The sequence below is a fragment of the Acomys minous genome (genome assembly GCF_964271855.1).
Source record: "Acomys minous genome assembly, chromosome: 14".
NCBI classification, from domain to species: domain Eukaryota; kingdom Metazoa; phylum Chordata; class Mammalia; order Rodentia; family Muridae; genus Acomys; species Acomys minous.
The window spans coordinates 24,097,766-24,119,098 of record NC_140496.1 but is presented as its reverse complement, the minus strand read 5'-3'; the positions used below and the strand labels follow the sequence as shown (position 1 = coordinate 24,119,098).

The 21,333-nt window shown below is 43.1% G+C and overlaps 1 protein-coding gene and 1 pseudogene across 3 annotated transcripts in view; one reads left to right on the top strand and one right to left on the bottom strand.

Annotated features, from left to right (window-relative positions):
- Positions 1-9,657: 9,657 nt before the first annotated feature.
- Positions 9,658-21,333, bottom strand: part of LOC311583121 (uncharacterized protein) — an 89,979-nt gene continuing 78,303 nt past the window's right edge. Inside the window, exons 5-8 of one of the 2 annotated variants that reach the window (XM_084756435.1) lie at positions 16,925-17,053; positions 13,873-14,275; positions 10,241-10,331; positions 9,658-9,751 (exon numbers count right to left, since the gene is read on the bottom strand). In XM_084756435.1, the coding sequence (XP_084612561.1) occupies positions 14,259-14,275; positions 16,925-17,053 (146 nt within the window). In that variant the 3' untranslated portion in view covers positions 9,658-9,751; positions 10,241-10,331; positions 13,873-14,258. Of the gene's footprint in view, positions 9,752-10,240; positions 10,332-13,872; positions 14,276-16,639; positions 16,726-16,924; positions 17,054-21,333 lie in introns of those variants that run through there. The other variant, XM_084756436.1, reaches the window with a different exon arrangement.
- On the top strand, positions 15,913-16,407 carry LOC311582695 (small nuclear ribonucleoprotein E-like; annotated as a pseudogene). The gene has a single exon. The product of its transcript is annotated as a small nuclear ribonucleoprotein E-like (transcript).

Below are 21,333 nucleotides of genomic sequence, written 5' to 3'. Positions count from 1 at the left end.
TCCTCAGGGTAACATCATACGGAGATAAAGTTCCCCCGAGGCAGGGTATTATGGGAAAACCTTAAAATCATGAAGATGTGTCCTAGAAAGGAACTGGGGAAGTCTCCTTTTCATCCCTTTTGGTCCCTGGTCATAACATGAGCAGTTTTACTGTACCATGCACTCTTGTTGCAAAGTGCTACTTAGTTGCAGGCCCAAAGCGAATGGGCCCTCAGCCCTATCTTTAACTAGAACCTCCAGAAGAGAGCCACAAGAAGCATTCTTTTGTTTTATAAACTGATTGTCTCCGATGTTTTGTTAGTAATGAAAAGCTAACTAACACAGCTTCCCATTCGCAAGGTCCACACTTGTGTTCCCTGGTGGAATGATTGTTGGGGACCAGGATCTCTTGGTTTAGGACATTTAGAGTAGCTGTTTAAACAGGTGCAGTGCTGTTCATAGAAATTGCATATTTGTTGGTACAAGCTTATAGGACAAACATCATTAATCTATTCCACAACAGAGAAACAAGAAGCTTAGAGGAGGAAGAGATCAACACCTCACCCCCAACCCCCGACACTAACATTGGAGGACACTAATGCTCAAGCCTCTATGAGCCAGGCTGCTTCTCACAGGGACACATTCGCTGTGATTGGCTCCTGGGTGCTTCATGGGTATGCCCAGACAGTCCTTTGGACTCCCGGCTGGGGGGGGGGGGGACATGATGTACGCCCAGGCAGGCCCCAAACATTGAAGAGCTGGTGGACACCAAGTGTTCTCCTCATATTTTGCAGACATTCTCCTGTGGTAGGCTTCTTTATTTTGAATGTCCAAGGTCAACATTTTACCTGGAAGTACGCACTGCAGCTTCCAGTGACCAATCTCCAGGGCTCTGCTGGGAGGCCAAGCGATAATCAGAAATGGAGTCACTAATAAGGGCACCTCTGTAAAACCCCATAGCTCCTTCTTGTGCCCTTTCAAATTAAAAGAGTTCCCTCTACTAATATATTAATTAAAATGAAAAATTAATAACTGACCTCTATTATTTATTGGCTGTTTTGGGGGAATGAAATATTGATAACCAAAGAGGCATCAATTTCAATGAAACCTCCCTTTCTGGAGCATGCTTGATTCCAGTCATTTAATAAAGAGATACGCTTACCTGCTGCATCAGTTCAAAGACATGGGCTGTAAATGTTGATTTTGAACCAATAAGAAGATTATAAGTACTGTCATAAAATACCCTTCCGGGATGTAAATTATTCAAGGCCCTTCATGGGCATACATGGTCTCCCGTGCCTCAGTGATTCTCCTGTACGCACACACATTTCATTTATTAAAGATAGAGGAGCCCTCTGTTGATAAAGCCCCGTAAATAAATGATAACCTTCATCTCCCTCTTCCAAATTATTTCCAGAGCCCGCTGTGGAATTTGAAATGTTTATGCTGGAGGTGACATGTCAAAAATCACAGCCTCTGTGAGCCACACATACATCTTCATTGGGAGGCTCAACTCCACGTGACAGTCAATTCCAGCTTAATATGAGCAAGCCAATGGATCCTGACGGCTCAGCTTAGCTCTCAGGGCTCATCTTGAATGTCTCGGCTGCAAGAGGGACTGCAAGGGCTGGAAGTCCAATGGGGCTTGACCATTCACTTTCAGCATGACTCAGCACAATCTACACCAGTCAGTCGTTCAGCCTCTCCAAAACTGAGGGTTCCGAATGGTTCTCTGGCATAGAGGTGGAAATAAGACAGGCACTCAGCAGGCAGACTGGCACACAGTGGGTAATTACTTCTGTCCACATCATCAACTATGGTACAGATTCACTGGATCCTTTCTGTAGCCTCCTAGAATGTCACCAAGGAGCCAGGGCATTCTGCCTACCTCACCCTGGACATACATCTGGAGCATGCTCACATAGAACCCAGCGAGACCATGAAGCTTTTGAATTCCCACCGTTCATGCCCTCTACTCCTTGAAGTATCTTGTGTTTTCCTCACTTGACTTCTTTTCCTTTTTATCTTTCTCAAATATTTATAGCGTGCTCCTCAAGCCAGTGGAGTCAGGTGCGGTTCTGGGCTTTTTGCAGATGCAAACTTATGAAATCTTCATTGTGACCCCCACAATAAAGTCCTGTTGCTTTATTCTATTTGCCGGAAGATGGACTTGAACTCCAGGGAGCTAAATGGCTTGTTCAGAGCCACATACTGAACAAGCAGTAGGGCTAAGACCTGTACACCAAGGTTTTTTTTTTTTTACATTTTTCTATTTTCATTTTTTTATTTCAAAGCTCACATACACTTGCCTTTCCATTCCAAGACCAGCCTGTAGCTGGCACAGTGCTTCCTATCTGGGTTTTACTTGTCCTTCTGGGCATGCGTGGTATTATTCTGCTGACAATGGGCTTTCGATGGTGATGTAGCTCCACTTGCTTCAGTTCTCCCTGAGCCAGTATTCACAACTGTCATTCATAGCATCCCAACTCCCATCCATGTTTCCGTGCACCATTCTGTTCCTCCCGTCCTTCATCTTTACAGTGGGATCACAGTGGTACTTATATTTGTATTAGCCACCACTGTCATCCCAAAAGTTTCTGACTGTGTTTTCCTGGCTCCTGGTCCATACTCCCCTCACATCTCACTGAGCACTATGCAGCCATACAACTGAAAACTCAGCATATAGTGGCTGGTCAGTAAACCCAGAGTTGCTGCTCAATTACTTTGTTTCCCAAATCACATCTAATTGGCGTTAGAGCAGCTACAAGGGTCATCAGAAGGTCCACAGGCTTTGGAAAGATAGATGGCATTTAAATCCTGTCTATAATACGTTTAGCATCTAATGGATGCTCCTGGGTATCACTGAGTCAATCAATGTTCCCTGAGCCTCTGTTTTTACATCTCTAAGATGGGAGCTGGAAGCATAAGCTAGATATCAAAGCTGTCAGGTTACTGCAGTTGCAGGAGAAACCACCACCCAAAACACTGTAAATGGTCCTTTCCTCCCTTTCTTTGATTTCATTTCTCTTCCTCATCTCTCCTTCCTTACCACTAACACATCCATCCATCAGCATCCTTTGTCATAAATGTCACCAGTGTAACACTATGCTCTCTTTCCCACCGCTCTTGTGTTTGGGGTGTCTTTTATTGATGCACTGGTTTGACTTTTGTCTCCTATGAATGGAAATGGGCAATAAATGTTTCAGAGACAGGGACCATGGTTTGCTTCATCTTGAGTGACAGTTGCTTAGACATGTCCTACAAATGCCCTTAGAAGGAATTATTTCCACCAACCACTAAAAGGATATACTAGAAGGAAAAGGGGGGGCCTCAAACTGAACCTTAGACCTCCCCATCTGCCTCTTGACCAAGACTCTGCTATTCTTACATAATAGTTGGAAATAAATTAACTGTTCATTGTGATGTCCAAACCAAGTTGAATAATTGCTCAACAATAATTTTGTATACTCCCAGACTTACAACACACAACACACACACATATAACACACACACACACACACACACACACACACACACAATTGTGAACAAAGTCTGTAAATCACCTTGCAAAGTCTTCAGAGGGATCACGTTTTCAGAATAACCTAACATCCAGAACACAGACTCCATCTGATGACTTCGCTGTTGCTGTTATTTTTTTTCCCTGTCAAGAGCTGACAATCAGACATGCAAAATAAGTGCCGTGTATGAATTTTGCAAAAGTATCACTTTGGGAAAACAGAAACCAAAACAAATTGAGAAATCATATAAATAATTACTTTGGGCTTCAACTCTAACATGAAAAGGGAAGGCATACAAGCAGAAATGCTAATGAACAGGACTATTTAATTGCAGGGGCCCAAATTAATAAACTGAAATTGCTCCAGATTTCCAGTGAGCAGCCCATCTCCCCCATGTGATCTCAGAGGTGTGGGCTCAGCCTCCAAAAATGTTTTGCTTTTCTTGATCAGTGGCCATATGGAATGGCAACAGAAAAGGGTCCTCATGAAGAAACGCCAAGTCTGCCAATCCCTCACTTCTCTGCTTAGCTGTGTTGAGCCCACACCATCATGGGCGGGTACAGGTACATTGAATATCTTCTCTAATTAGAAAATCCTGCCTCACCAGCTGTACAAATTCAAGCACGGGTGCTAAGGGCAAAATTAAACCCAACACAACCTCTGAGTGGGTCTCATAAAATATCCACTAAATAGTGACACTCTCTCCTGCCACACACTATCTCAACTTTCTATTCCCAAAGTGATACATTGCAAAATTCATATGTATCACCTGTTTTGTGTGTCTGATTGTCAGCTGTTGACAAGGTGGAATTGCTGTGAGGGAAAAAATGCATCAAAATCAGCCAGGTAGATGGTATTATATAGACAAAAGCAATCATCGCAGTGTGAAAGCCATGATGCCCAGAGTTAGTCAGGTAATCTACATTTTCAAAAGCCATGTTACTAAGTACAGAAGGCTTTGCATTCAAAGCTCTGCATAGCTAATACCAAAGCCCCTGACAACTTTATATAAAGTATGCCACCTTTCTTGCTTACAACTAAAGCATTCATCTGGGGCTGTGTTCTGGTAAAAGAATAATCAGAAAATGAACCAGATCCCATTCAAGGAATTTTTAAAAATGGCATACACAAAATCATCACACATGTAAATAGATTTCCACCTTTGTTGATTAGGATTACCTCTTGTCACAGAGACCAACAATATGATAGCATAGCTTAAGAGTCAGATCTACCACAGATCCAGAAGCTTTGGTCATGACTGCTTGGCAGTGGGCCAGGGCAGGCTCTTACTTCATGTCAGACAAGAAGCGGGGAGGGGCAAGAGTTAGGATAACCTCAAGGATATACCCCAGTGACCTACTTTCTCCAGCAAAGCCCCACCTCTCTGGCTAGGTACTTGGCAGGAATGGCAACAGAAAAGAGGAAAACAGGTCCTCCTAGTGCCCACCTTTCTGCCTAGACATGCTGAGCCTTCACTGACTGGTTGCCATCTCCCAAAATGGCACCAACAGTTGAGGACCATGGCTGGTCATGATCTCCCAAAATGGCACCAACAGTTGAGGACCAGGGTGCAAACGTGAGCTATTTCACATTCAAGCCATCACTGAATAGGAGGAAGACACAGGCCTATGAGAACTTTTAAAAGGGAGAGACTAGTATCCAGGAAACTGTGCCCTGTAGAAGTAGCAGTTGGAGTTATCAGAAAGGCAAGTGTGAAAATGTAATGTGCAACTAGAAAACAGTAATACGAACATGGAGGAATTCACTTTATTTGTCCTGTGTTTCCTTCCTGTCCATCTGCACTTTACTTGCCCCATGTCTAACCTTGTTTCTGCCCCTAGCACGACCACAGGGGGTTATTGGAGGCACAGATGATCTTGTGCTCACCGATCAGCACTCAGGGAGTCAGGAATGCTAAACACGTAGCTGCTCCCTCAGCCGGAGGGACTCATAACCTGTTTGTCCTCCCAGAAAGCTAGGAGCCGACACAGTTAACAGCCTGGTGACCTTTGCTATCCACGTGGCTAAGACCACACGAGATCCTCCTCCAGACCCTTCTCGGGAGCTTGTGTACCTATAGAATCTATCCTTCTGGAAGGTGTCACATTTAGTCAATACGGAGAACCCATCTTCATGGAAAATATCACTTGTATTTTACAAAGAAGTTTGGTGTAGCACGTCTTAAGATGCATTGAGCACACAGGATTGAGTTAGTTATCACCAGCAGAGTTTTCAGCAAGTTGTGCTGTATGTCAACATGTCTAAACTAACGTCCTCGGGGTCAGACCCCTGAAGCTTTGAACTCACGTTGGCTACTCAGTCAAGTTGAACTGAACCACCTTCTAGCTCCCCACAGAGCGTTACTCTCAGAGCGGTGGTGGTGGCAGAGGGCCTCGCAGCTTTCACCCATGCAGTAAAGTTCATGGAGAGTTGCAGTTCTCAACTTAACTGAGCCTTCGGGTATTTGAGAAGGAGCTGAAGCACAACCTTCTAGAAATCACCTCCCCCTTGGCTTTCTGACACAAGCCTCGCTGGCTCACCTTTTGCCTCCCTGGATCTGTGAACAGCAGTCAACCTTTACATCAGGTGTTTCTAGGGTTTGCGTCTCATTTAAAGAATAGGGAGAGGCAACCATTACACATGGCAGTGAGGCTTGACTTAAAAGCAACGTGATAGTACAGATCAGAATACACTGTCAAGCGCAGCAGCAGTCAGTGGTTCTCTAGTATGTCTGACAAGTTTGAGTTATGTAGCCGTTTTTTTTCTACTGCTCATACTCCTTTTTACGATGCATCTGATTTTAACTCTGCATAGACATATGGCAAACAAGGATTTTTTTTTAACGTAAGAAGAGGCTATTTATTTTACCAAGCATACACCCCAAACCAATCTAGGCTAGATTTACCCCTTTACTCCTGTACCTATGCATATCCTGAAATACATTTGAGTAGAAACTCTCAATGAAAGGGGAGTCATTGATATTTATTTGAAGCAGAGAGATCCTGCCTGGCTGTGTTAATTGTCAGGAGAGGGGCAGGCATGTACAGCACATGCAGGTGATGGCTTGAGGTTGGCAAAAGCATCATTACAAGAGTATGTGAACATAGCCCAAGACAAGCGGAGTCCAAGGTAATAAGATATTCCCTATGCTGGCTTGTCTCCAGTACTCCTTCACCACTCCCTTTACTTGGTTGCAAACCCTTTTCTACCACCCTTTATATTCTTTCCTGGACAATCTTCCCTATGGACCATACTATTTACACGCTACTATGTTGATTCCCCCAAAATAATGCATCTCTAGATCTGCACTTTCTTTTGGACTCCATAATTATATTTACAAGTTGACAGGCAGTTGCTCTCAGATCTCTCAGACATATCCAACTCAGCATGATCAAACTGAGTTTATTGGTGACTCCAGTTTCACCTCAGTACCATCCATCCAGTGTGCAAGCCAGAATTGCCAGGCAACACAGGCGCCTCAGGCCCTGCTGTCTACTATGGCCAACTGAATAATGACCCCAAACATACTCAGGGATTAATAAAAGGAACCAATGAATGATATGCTATTGGCAAAAGGGGTATTAAAGATGTGATCAAATTAAGGACCTTGAAATAAGAGTATCTTCAATCATCCCAACGGTTCAGAGATGTAACCACACTGTTCTTTATGGGAGAGAGGCCAAAGAATATTTGATGACAGATGAAAGAAAGCCATGTGAAGACAGAAGCAGAGACTGGAGTTGGGCAACCACAAACACGGAATGCCAGCAGCCAATAGAAGCTGAGAGAGATAAAGAATGAATTCTCTCCTGGAATGTTTCAAAGCACAGACATTGTGGATACTTTGAATTTTTGCTCATCTCTGAATCCAAGCCACCAGAACCAAAGGGGAATTAATCTGTCTTGTTTCAAGCCATAAGGTTATACATTCTAAATAGCGACAGGAAGATAACAAAATGTACAGTAACACACAAGCTAAGCCTCTTTAATTCATTATTAAGATAACTTAAGTGACAATCCTTCCTCCACCTCTCCATTTCCTTTCCTGGGGATAAATTTCATCATCTCTCAAAAGGATAGTTACCAAGGTCCCAGCTTTCTATGAGTCCTAGCATAAAGGATAAAGTCCTTAGCATGCCCCACAAGAACTTGCTTGGCCTCAAATCTGCTTCCTTTCTCAGTAGTGTCTTGTGCTATAGACATACTCTTTCTTTCAGTTTCCAGAAGAAACTAATACCTTATCCACCATAGGACCTTGGCACAAGCCCCAACCTTGAGTGCTTATGAATGCCAGTTCATAGCTTAGGCATCATGTCCTCACACAGAATTTCTGATCTCTCAGACTATATTCATATGGTGATATAGTAATTATAATTTTATATTATTATTATTATTATTATTATTATTATTATTATTATTATTGCTCATATGTGGCTCCCACATGGCCAGGATGTCCCCAAGGAAAAGGGTGACAGTAAAGTCACAGCTGTGTTTTACAGACACGCTCTCCCCAGCACCCAACAAGATATAGGGCAAGTGTTCAACACACACTGTCTAGCTAATTCCCAGAGCCCAGACATGCCTGTGTGTGTGTGTGTGTGTGTGTGTGTGTGTGTGTACAGTGTGTGTACATACTTAGATCATTAGTACTTGGATGAATCCATCTCTTTTCTACAACACAGTCAGAGCAAGTCGTGAGGGGGTAACAGGGATAGAATTTGAGGGGACTCAGTACCAGCTGAGTCTAGTATCAGGACATCATCTTCTGTGTGTAAGTGTCATGAGGAGTTGCACATGTGCATATGTATGTGCAGGGCAGGAATCATTCTTCAGGAACCATCTTTTTTGTCTCTTTAAGATGGGGTCTCTCACTGGGACCAAGATCTTACTGATTACACTGAGGTGGCTGGCTGGTAAGCCCTGGGGGTCCTCCTCTCTCCATCTCCCCAGCCCTATGATTAGTGTGCCTGGCTTTGTACATGAGTTCTGAAGACTGGACTCAGGGCCTCAGGCTTCCTAGGCAGGCACTCCACTGGACTGTGTGAGCTATCTGCTTGGCAGCCCCTCAATGTCATCTTTTTCTACGTTTGTTGTGCTTGCTTCACTTCCCCTCAGGATTCAGAAGCAATGGTGCACTGTTTTGGTTTTCCTTCCCCTCTTAACCTACTCCCTTTCTAGCTCAGGGTCTATAGAGTTTGGTTGGCTACTCTGTAAGATCAAATACATTTGAAGTTTGTCTAAATATCTGTTTTGTTTTTTTAAAAATCATAGTCTCTAAGTAATTCTTCTGTGTCCTAAAGTTCATCTGAGGCAACTTACAGGTTGGGGGTGGCTTTGAGTATTTAAAAAAATATATATCATTTACTTACCTCTTTGGTATCTTCTTGTGACTCCATATAGGATTTTAATAACATTTTATGACCAGAAATGGGAGCAAATTCATAAGCCATTAGTATTAATACTCTTTTACGGGTCATATTTTGTACTTTTCAAAGTATTTGTTGATTTTATTAGGTTCTCATATAAACTTTCTGAAGATTATGAATTACAAAAGATATATCAACAAAGGGCTCGGGGTGCTTAAATAACTGACAAAACTCTCACATCTAGGACAAGACAGAGTCTGGGCTCTCTCCCATGACATTGGACTGATGAGCATCAGGGAAAGGTGGTTTGAGCCAATTTTATCTATTCATTAAGAAAGCAGATGAGTTCAGTGAACATTTAGGCTTCTGGTGCCTGGAGAGAACACAGCGCACCACTCCAACACTTATTTCCTCTAGGTGGTAAGACTGTGAGTAAATTTATCGTCTTCTTTATGCTTCTCTGTAACATCCGCAATGGGTATAGATTAATTTTATAATTAGAAAACATTAAAAATAAGCAAGTATGATTATAGAGTAACTCAAGGGAATAATGGGAAAACAGAAAGATCTCTGACTCACCCTGGGTGTGGGTGCAGGGAGCAGGGGTAGGGGGTGGATGAGGGGGGGTGACTGATCACTTGGTTCTGGCTCTGAGCCTGCTGTGACAATTATCATTTTCGAATCTTCAAGTGCAACCTCGCTGAGCCTCACCTCAGTGAGAAGTGGAGAAAATAAACTTGCTTGTGTTAGTGAATGCTCTCAAAGATAAACGGTTTAGAGAGGATGAAACTCACGGTCACATAACTGAGGAGCTAAGGGTGGGTATGGCTGCACCTGTCCATGGAGCTGCCTTCCTCCTCTGGCTGTTACGACTCTCGCCTCCTGTGCCTGAAGAAACGGGGGAGCAGCATGTTTGTTCTGATCTCGCTACAGATTAGCAAGTCCAGCAGGAATGTGGGGTATCTCAAGGACTCTTCTGCCTGGCTATACTTAAGATCCCATGCCCCACTAAGAACCTATCAGTTCACAACAGGAAATAAAATGGTTGCAGTCAACCCCAGTACCCACTCCTACGCCTTACAAGCCCCAGTGCCCAGCTCTCTCTTATATGGCATCTAAGGTAATAAGGTCCTGACCAACCCAGACAAGGTAGATGCTTCTGTTGGCCAGAGGGTCCAATTTGTGTCCTGCTTGAGAGTTTAATTAGCTTGTGAAATGCATTAAATGATAAATTTTAGTAAACAGCATGTGAGTATTTATCACTGAGAAAAGAAAGCCTTTCAAAAACTGAGTTGACTACACAAACAATGGAATCTTTTGTCAGAAAAAAAGAAGACCATAAGCAATGGGGTTCTGAGCAGGTGTGGTCGTGTATACCTGTAATCCCAGAACTCTGGGCACAAAGGCAGGAAGATCATGCACTCCAGTTGGCCTAGGGTCATATTGAACGACCTTGACTCTTCCTTTCCTAAAAAGAAAAAAATGAAGAAAGTAGGTTGTGAAGAAAATCGTTATAGCCAAGGTTCAGAGAAAATGGTCCTTTAAGTAAGCAAAACTCTTCATCTCCACCATGTCTCTTTCTATGACCTTCTCCCCCTCTTATCTATTCTGAAAATTGGACATAAGAATTAACAGATGTGCCTCCCTCAATAAAACTTCAAACTCTAAATAAATTAGATATTGAATAAGACATTTAAATCCTGGCAAGAATACACACATACACACACACACACACACACACACACACACACACACACACACACACACACCGCAAGAGCCTTGAGCTGTTGGAAGATGATAAATTGTCATTTTCTCTTTAATAAGATTGTGTTTCATCACCATCACCTATAAGGGAGTTGATAAATTAATTTCGTTTTTAACCTACAGAGCTTAAAATCAATTCCTAGCAAGAGTTAGAAGCTTTTAGCCATATAGTCCCAAATATATCAATTAATCTATCAATCAAGATGGTCAGTAGATCAGCATGTTTGTATTGAGGCCAGGTTTCACTGGGTATCAATGCAGGAAAGAGAATTAAAATATGCACATGGCGCCTGAGGAAAGCCAAGCTTCAGAAGATATCACTTTTAACTTCATAGGCAACAGCAGGCCTATTTCTATTAGAAGTATACTGTCTTGCTGTCTCAGGAGAACTGTGCAATCAATACATTTGATTTTGGACCAGAACCAATTGTAGGCTTTGACTTAGGCTTTTGCACTGCTTAGATATCCACAGTTTCTATCCATCAGCTAGGTTTATGGGGCCTATCTGGACTCCTAAGAGATTTTATATGAGGCAGAAATGAGAACAATGACTCACACTGTGGCTCAGAGTCCACATTCATTTTATACTTTTCAATTTTTCTTGTTATTTTGCCCTAATACCTTTAACCATCAAAATAGAGAAGTAATCATCAATTTTATCCGACTACAAACACTTTGAGCTACAATGGTGACCTGAAAAATATACCCGCTGATAACAATAGTGACACAAATGTTATGTGTCACCACCTTTTGAATCCATGAGATGGCACCTATACCTGACATTGTTAATAAGGTCAGGAGCCTGAGACAAGCTAGGGGAAAACCTACTGTAATTATTCTGTGAAATGAGCATAGAAATAAACCAAACCCTAAGTATATGTTTATATACCCACAGATCAGTACGTAAGTGGAACCTTCATCACAGAAGTTTGTTTTTTTGTTTTTTTGTTTTTTGTTTTTTGGGGTTTTTTTGTTTGTTTGTTTTTTGTTTGTTTGTTTTTTGTAATAAATGGTAATTACCACAGAGACCCACAACTGGAAACATGAGGAAAGCAAAAGACACGACTCTAAAGGGGATGTCTTTGTTAAAGCTCTCCCTTCAAGGTTCAGAGATCCTTGTGAGAGAGTAGGCAGAAAAACCGTAAGAGACAGAGAAGGTGGGTAACTCTATGGAAATGGCATTTCCTGGGTACAGTGGGGATGAAGCACAGGTAAACTCATCGAATCTCTGACAGTGTACACAGGGCTTGCACAAATTCAGACCAGACAAGAATCCCAGCACAGAGAGGGGGAAGTGGGCACAAAGCCCAACCCCTGGGCAAGAAGCTCTCTGCTATTTAGCTTCTGGGAGAGGGAAAATAAATTTTCTTCAAAACAGTGACTGGGTATGTGCTCAGAAACTGTTGGCCAACATAAAATGGACGCCATGTTTTGTTTTCTTTTGTTTTATTGGGGGGGAATGTTTGTTCTCTCTCTCTCTCTCTCTCTCTCTCTCTCTCTCTCTCTCTCTCTTTCTCTTCCTCTCTGGGGTGGGGGGTGGGTTTGAGTGAGTGTGTTTTTGTTCTTTTGCTTTTGTCTTTGAGAAAAAGAATACAGTCTTGTGTGAATGGAGAGGGACAAAATGGAGAAGAGTTGGGGAAGATGAAAGAATATGACCAAACTATTTATATGAAAAAAATTAATATGACTAACAATACGTACTTTGTAGCATCCTTGAGGAGTAAATGAGAATACATTCTTACAGTGCCTAACACAAGGTGTGGCTCAGAGTTAATGGCGGTTTGTGAAGAATGCAATCATCTTTGGGGATAGTGCTGTAATTTCAACTACTAGGCTATTTCTACAGTGTATTTTTATATGACTTTATTTATTTTACTTGGCCTATAAATTCTTTCTTGTTTTTATTTAACATGAAAATTGCTGGATTTCATTATCACATTTTCAGGCATGCTTTGTTTCTGTTGCTCCTCTTTGCCTACTCACTCTGCCTCCCCTGACTTGTACCTGTCCCTTCCCTGACAGCCCCTCCTCTCTTTCATGTCAGCTGTATTCTGTTACCCCCATCTCCCCCTTCCCCTTCCTTAAGACTCCGCTTTCTCCTTCCATCATTGCCTTTCTGTTTCATGACCTATACCCACACCCACATCTATATTCCAGATGAAAATTAAAATCTACGATCCACATATTAACATGAGATATTTGTCTTTCTGGGTCTGGGTTGCTCCACTTAATACAATAATTTCCATATCTATCCATTTTCCTGCAAATTCGTGATTTTATTTTTCTTTACAGCTGAATAAAATTACACTGTGTGCATGGACTACATTTTCCTTGTCCATTCATCTACTGATAGACATCAAAGCTGGCTCCATTTTCTTGCTACCCAGAATAGCACATCAGTAAACATGGATTGGAGCGTATGTGATTTAAGTTTTAATTATTGTTCTTTTGGTATGAACAAAAGATATGTGTAGGCATACTTTTGCCCCTCTTGGTTTTTATCTGTATTACCCACCACCACCTACCAAATGGATTTTCTCACTATACAATAATCCTATTAAATTCTACAGACTTCCACTTCCATGACACAAATACCCATCTGGCTTCAGCCCAAACAAGAACTAATTGCCCCCTTGTTTGTCTGCACATGCGTTTGTTTTTCCAGATAAAACATTTCAGGCCCTGTTTTCTTGTCCCTTGGCATTTTTTTTTTAACAAGCGGCAATGTCTGAGCTAGCCACAAAAATAGGGTTTCTTTAAGCAAAGATGTAAGAGTGTGAGAAGCAAGTGGCTCTGCTTAGAAGTGTGGTTCTTAATTTCAATGAAGGAATGGCTGAAGGAGTGTGATAAATAGAACATAGAAAGTTGGGGGCCAGAAAAGGCAGCATCGTAATTAATCCTGCTTCCACCTCCCAGGAGTTCTGTGACTCTGGGGAGGTTCCTCAACCAGAGCAAAAGCTACCTTTGTTATTTCTCTCCCAATAATGAATTTGTTGTGGTTTACAAGAGCATCGTTTCCCAGCATGTCCCACAAAACACTATTAACAAGTCTGTGAGAGCCATCACCTCTTTTAGGGTAAAAAAAAATCAGGGAACGATTTTTCCCTTTATTTATTTAATCGCTTTACAGCCTGATACCAGCCCCCTCCATCCTCTACTCCCAGTCCTACCCTCACACCCCTCCTCCCATTGCCCCCTCTCCTCCTGCTCAGAGAAAGGGAGGCTCCTACAGGGTACCAACTTACCCAGGCGTCTCAAGTCATAGCAGGATTAAATATATCCTCTTCCACTGAGGCCTGACAAGGCATCCCAGCTAGGGGAAAGGGATCCAAAAGCAGGCAATGGAGCCCAACAGCCCCTACTTCCATTTTTAGGGGACCCACATGTTGGCCAGGCTGCACATCTGCTACATATGTGTAGGGGGTCTAGGTCCAGGCAATGCTACTCTTTGGTTGTTGGTTCAGTCTCTGTGAGGCCCCATGGGCCAAGATTAGTTGACTCTGTAGGTCTTCTTGTAGTGTCTTTGACCCCTCAAGCTCCGTTTATCCTTCCTCCCACTCTTCCACAAGATTCTCCAAGCTCAGCAGGTCTCTGCATCTGTTTCCATCAGCTCTTAGATGACACCTCTCAGTTATGCTAGGGTCTTGTCTGCAAGCACAGCAGAGTGTCATTAATAGTGACAGGGGTTGGCTCTCTCCCATGGAGTGGGTCCCAAGCTCAGCTAATCACTGGTTTGCCATTCCCTCAATATCTGTCCTCTACACTTCTTGTAGGCAAGACGAATTTTGGGTCAAAAGTTTTAAGGGTGAGATGGTGTCCCCCTTCCTCCACTGGAAATCCCAGCTGGCTGCATGAGGAAGGAAAGAATTTTGAGGGGAGAAAAAGGAACCAACATTAAAATTGTACAAAGGTCCCATCCTATGGGATCTGGCAGTCCACTTCCAGCCTGGGTCTTCTTCCCATAGTTAATCCTCTCTGGAAATGACCTCATAGTCACACTGAGTGACACTACTCAATCTAACCAACTGACAAGCTTTACCCATCACATTATATGATGAAATCGTACTAACAGTAAGATTTATCTCTTCTCCCAGCTGCCTGAACAACCACACTCCTTGTTCGTCAACAGTGGCAGTAACCTTTATTTGTCAAGCACCTAATATGGGTAAGACATCGTGCTAAACTTGTGTGTAACTTGTTTGAGTCTTACTGACGCCCTCTGCAGCAGATTCTATTGTGATCCACAATCAATGGGTAAGAACTTTAGGCTCAGAAGGGCTGTATGGCTTCTTAGTTAGGATCTTGGGGACTCAACACACTGGTGTATTACTCAGGGTTCTCTAAAGGAACAGAACTGATAGAATAAAAGTGCGTGCGCATGCACGCGCGCGCGCGCGCACACACACACACACACACACACACACACACACATACACACACACACTGTCTTCTGATAGAAAGGCTCTATCTAATCCATGAGACTGGATGTCTCAGTGGTACCAATCTGGTCCTAGATTCCCATTAAGGTCCTAGAGAGCTGCCAATTTCCAGTCCATGTTGTAATCCCAAAGAAGTAGGTTCTAACACAGTGAAAGAATGGCTCAGGATACATGAATTCACCAGGAAGAGGGAGGGCAGGCAGACAGAAGTCACAGGCTTCTTTCTTCTGTGGGTGAGATTTAAGGTGGATCTTCTGACCTTAGATGATCCAGATTTAAAGTGGGTCTCCCACTTCAAATCATCAAGCCATGAAAAATTCCTCATAGACTCATGAAGTTACTTGGATTTTAGTTACCTCCAAATGTACCCAAGTTGACAAGCAAGATTAGCCACTGTGTTTTGCATGCCTTGGCGGTTTGACACAGCCTGGGCCCTTAACAAGGCTTGCTAGTGTCACCCTTTCTCTTCCTTCTCCTGGGCTTGCAGTCACATCCTCCATGCTTGTGTAGGACTTTCCTCACCCCCCCCCAGTCCAACATTAAGGCTGGTCTTTGACAAAAAAGGCCTATGGGGTTGTGGGCAATTTTGAGGACTTGAGTGTGAACCGAATAGTCTCCTTTTGCTGATGACAGGAACGTGAGAATAATGCTCCCAGATGTCCTCTACAAGACTGGCTGGTATTGGATGGGGCATCTCCTTCTGGAGCTGTTGGAAAAGAGAAGGAAGATCGTGAAGATTATGTTCTAAGTACAGTCTCTAACTCCAAGCTGAGCCACTTCTAAGATCCTCCCTTCATATCGCCCTTTTCTTTAAGACTCAACCTTCAAAAAGCTGTTTTTGGTCTTACTTCCGGAAGTTGCTTTCCGTGGCGGCCTTCTGACTCGTGTGGTCTTTGTGACTTCCACCATGGCGTATCGCGGCCAGGGCCAGAAGGTGCAGAAGGGTGATGGTGCAGCCCATCAACCTCATCTTCAGATACTTGCAAAATAGATCTCGGATTCAGGTGTGGCTGTATGAGCAAGTGAACATGCGGATAGAGGGTTGTATTATTGGCTTTGATGAGTACATGAACCTCGTATTAGATGATGCAGAAGAGATTCATTCAAAAACAAAGTCAAGAAAACAACTGGGTCGGATCATGCTAAAGGGAGATAACATTACTCTGCTCCAGAGTGTTTCCAACTAGAAATGGTCACGCACCAGAGAAGTTAAGAAAGCAGTTCAGTGGTTTTAAAGGTGTCTTCTGCTCTGAGAATAGCCTGAAATGTTTATTTGTATTGTTTAATGCCCCCATCCAGTGATAATAAATGCTGTAAGGTTGTTTTTGTTAAAAAAAAAAAGCTGTTTTCCTACTTAGGGAATTGACATGTTCCTTCTTGAAGCAGTCTGGGTACCAACAAAGAAAGCCAGTGTGCCTAATAACGAAGCTATTCAAAAAGAACTTCTTCTTGAAGATGCTGTGACGGGAAGTGCAGGCAAAGCTCACTAATTGGGTAGGACCACAGTCCATGGCTTGATAACAGCAGAACCCTATCATCTCCATGACCAACATTTCTGAATCAAAGGCATTACCAGAAGCTAGGAGGAGACAAGAGAAGAGCTTGTTTTCTTCAAAGGAGCCATGGTTTTCAGTTAAGGATATTCCATTCAAGGGCATCCTAAGAAAGGGGCAATTAGAAGAGTCACATACTGACCTCACTCTGACGACAGTGATTATTTTAGAAGCATCAAATCAACCGAGGCTATTCTGACACAGTACCTGTGTGATGGGGACCATTCACTAAATTATGAAGTGTGCTGATTAGGCATGTTACTTTAACCATGGAGCCAAGGAATGTGAGCATTTATTCTCCCTACCTTTTCCAGTGTTGTTTTCCAGCATTGATGAAATGGGTGATTTAAATGTAATCTCTAACCCCTGTCTAAAATCTTCTCGTAGTTCCTTATTGGCTGAAGTGGCTTGAATATCACATTTCAGCTTGACAGCTAAAAGACAGAACAAGAAACAGTTTTTAAAAAAGACCTAGAATGGGGATCCTCAACCTTCCTAATCCTGTGACCCTTTAATATGGTTCCTCATGTTGTGGTGACCCGCCGGACATAAGATTATTTTTATTGCTACTTCATAACTGTAATCGTGGTGGTTTGAATAGGGATGGTCCCCATAGATGCATGTGTTAGGATGCTTGCCCAAAGGGAGTGGCACTATTAGAAGGTATGGCCTTGTTAGAGGAAGTGAGTTACTACTGTGGAGGTTGGGCTTTGAGGTCCTAAATGCTCAAGTTAAAAGGAGACAAATCCAGTCTCTTCCTGGCTGCCTTTGGATCAAAATGTAGACCTCTCAGCATCTCCAGCACCATGTCTCCTTGCATGCTCCCATGCTTCCTGCCACGATGATAATGGGCTAAACCTCTGAAATCACAAGCCAGCACCAGTTAAATGTTTTCCTTTAAAAGAGATGCCTTGGTCATGGTGTGTCTTCACAGCAATGGAAAACCCAAGACAGTAATCTTGCTGTTTTTATGAATCATAATATAAATATGTTTTCTGATGGTCTTAGGTGACTCTTGTGAAAGAGTTGTCCAAAATTCCCAATGGGGAATATTCTAGAGGGCTTTTGTCAGAAGGAATCGGCCACCTGCCAGGGCCTCTGTGAAAGCATGTGGTTCTTGAGTACCAAGCTTTGAATTATCCAAGGCCAGGTCTTCTGTTGTCTGAAACTGGAGACTCTGTAAGCCCAGGGAATTTGACTCTTTGTGGCTTGCCAGTGTTTTTGAAATCACCTTTAACAGCTGCCAACAAGTCTCCAGTGAAACTGTCTCCCAGCCATCCTCATCCACCCTCAAAACTCCCACCAGGGAGAATGGTATTTATAGAGCCCAGCCTGGAGGACTTGCTGCCCATCACTCCTTTAGCTCAGCAGTTTTTCAGATCACCTTCTCTAGAGACTTGGAATTCCTAGAGGTGTCTGAGGGAATTCCCTGCCAGTGCCACAGTCCAGAGAGTGCCAGTTCTGTTCTGTGCACAAGAGATTCTGGACTTGGATATTTAAAATAATCATCTTCTCACTCAAGGATTGATACATGAAAAAGCCAAAAGCTATCATTTTAGCCTATATATTTCTTTTCTGCCATCAAGCCAGCTGGCAAGAAAGCTCAAGCTTGCACTGAGTTGCTTTGCTTTGATGCTCTTGGTAATTCTGTTGGGGGGGGTAATGGAAGCCCACTGTCCACATCATGCCTCCATGCCCTCCACATCCCATAAGGAACAAGTTACTGAACACCTCAACATTCCCAGAGGGATTCCTTTTGTTGAATATAGAATGGTGGCATTTCCTCTTTGCTATCAGGGGAAATTGATTCCCTGCTTGACTGTCCACTACAAGTTGGGAAATTGCCATTTGTTTTCCCCTAGCCTCGGCCTCTGGGAGCCCCAGGGCTATTTCTAGAATTACTCAACACATTACAAAGCCCATGTTCTTACTGATACTAGGCTCTATCCCAACTCCCTCCAGAACTTAGTCTACCAGTTTTCATTACATTTACTTACTTATTTATTTATTTACTTACTTATAATGTAAAAAATATGTATGCATTTTCTCTTTTGTAAGAAATGAGGGAGACTATCATCTGAGACATATGTTTATTTTCTCATCCTCTGCTTATGAAGCTCTATTTATTCTCCATGGAGAAAGGCAAGAAGGACCCAATGGGTATAGAGACCTTGAAAATCATCCCAATCCTGTCTCAACACCTCCACTCTATCCTCCCGTTTTCCTACACTCCCATCATAAAATCCTTTTCAATCTTGAAATCCACAGAGCTCATTCCTGTCCTCAAGACTTTGGGTCACAGGGATCCTATGGTGGTTTGAATGAGAATGTCCCCCCATAGGCTCATATATCTGAATCTCTGGTCCCAGCAGACAGAACCATTTGGGAAGGATTAAGGAGGAGACATGTCATTGGAGCTGACTTTGAGGTTTCAAAAGACTCACACCATTCCCAGTGTCCCTCTTGTCCTCATCTTGTGGATCAAAGTGTAATCACTCAGTCCAATACCAAGCCTTCCAGCCTGATGTCAAGCTCCCTGCCATGGTGGTCATGGACTCTATGCCTCTGAAACTCTAAGCTCCAACTTTCCAAAGCTATCTTAGTCATGGTATTTTACCACAGCAATAGAAATGTACCTAAGAGAGTTCTTGAGGTTCTAATGCCTTTCTTGCTCTCACTTCCTCCATGAAAAGGACAAGACCAGAAGTTTTTTGTTTCCACCCTCAGTCACATCTGCTTGAGGTCCTGATGCTTGTAGTCGCCCCCAACCCACTGAGTCCTATCTCTGTTGCTCTTTGTTCATTCATTTCTCTCACTGGACTCTAAGCTGCCTGTGAGAGGAGCCACACCATAGACTATTCTGACGTTTAGAGCACAGGGAGGGTTTGTCAAAGGAGTGAGGGCCTTGACTCGTGTTGTGAGAAACAGACAGACAGAACTAAGAGGCATGCTTTCATTCTTCACCGTAAGTGCAAGCTTTAGAAATGGCATGGCCCGGTCACTCCCAGCTTCCCTAGTGCCTTACCACCCTCATCTGCCTGAGAACCCCACTTCCGGCCTTACATCTGCAAGAAGTCACTCTGGAATGTATGTCACTGCCGTTAGCTCAGTCTTGGGCTTCAATGTTTTTATATTCTGAGTTGAAAAATTCTTGTTTGTTTTGGTAAGAAAAGAAGACATCACTCTAGGCCCATGAAAGCTATGTTTGTTTCTCCGAATTTTCTGTCTTGATTGATAAGGCAGAGGAAGTCTCCAGTATGGCACAGTGCCCCAAGAGAACTGTTGCTTTCTCTTTGCACACACAGCACACTTACAAAAACACACTCACATTCCAAGATGAGGGAATTCAGAGGGGGGAGAGTTAGACCTTCTACTCTACATAAGCCATATGTTCCTCTATATAAAAGAGGGTGCCTTGTGTGACTTGATTGCCCCTATAAGCCAATAAGGAAAGCATGACATTGGACCTGGTTTTATATGTCACTCATTAATGTGTTTCTTTCTGTTTGGTTGGTTTTTTGCTTGTTTGTTTGTTTTCTGGTTTTTTTGTTTTGTTTTGTTTTGTTTTGTTGAGACAGGGTTTCTCTGTGTAGCCTTGGCTGTCCAGGACTCACTTTGTAGTCCAGGCTGGCCTTGAATTCACAGAAATCCATCTGCTTCTGCCTCCCTGAGTACTGAGATTACATTAATGTGTTTCTTAATCTATGCTTACAAATCTTTCTTTGCTCCCTGCTAGGTGTCTGGAGAAAAATATCCAGATTTCTGTGGCTGGGTGGAATTTATAGCCCATCCCAAGCCTGCCCGAGTAGTCCAGTTCTATCCTCCTCTCTTCCAATCACCCCATGCCTCAGTTTCTTTAACGTTAGCCTCTCCGGGCTTCAGGCTCCTTAGCTTTCCAATGGGCCTCACATCAGCACATATCTCAGAGCATTACTATGAGAAGTAAACAAGAAAAGGAATGCACAGAACTTAGTACAAAGCCTAGCTATGAAAGCTTATTTATTGTCCATAGGCCTGTCCCCAGAGGATGGAAACACGCAGCCCTTTGATGTGTTTCCCACTGATCCAGGGGAAATGTGACCTACAGTTGTGATGTGCCTCATGTCTGATGGCCATAAGGAAGCTCCTGGGAAGGAGCATGTTGCCACTAGTTTGAGCGGATTCCTTTGATTCCCAGCTGTGGACTAAAGCCATGGCCATTGCCTGCCCATGAGCCTCTTGATGTCTGATCCCTCTGAAGCCTCACTGTCAGGTATGGTTTTCTTTCCAACTCTGTTGCTGTGAGAAGCATCCTCCTACCCAACTTCAAGGCACCTGCCTGAGGCTCCAATAACAGCCCTTTCCCTAGAATGTGGATCCCCAAAATCTAGATACAGCGCCCCCTTCTTCCATGTACCCATGTTGTTACTTTCTCTTTGCATAGTTTCAGTTGTCAAAGTCAATAATCATCTAAAAATACCAAATGGAAAATTCCATGAAAAAAGTCTTCAGTTGTATATCGCACGCCATTCTCATTGGCGTGACGAAGGCTAGAGTTGAAGGCTCAGTGGTTGGACACTTGCCTACCTCAGAGTTTGATCCACAGCACCACAGAAGGGGAGAAAGAAAGAAGGGAAAGAGAGAAACTGGTGTGGGGCAGGAGCCAGGAGCGGGGTGGGGTGGGCGCATCTCAGTAAGATGATGAAGTCACACTCCATCCTGATAAGTTGTGTCC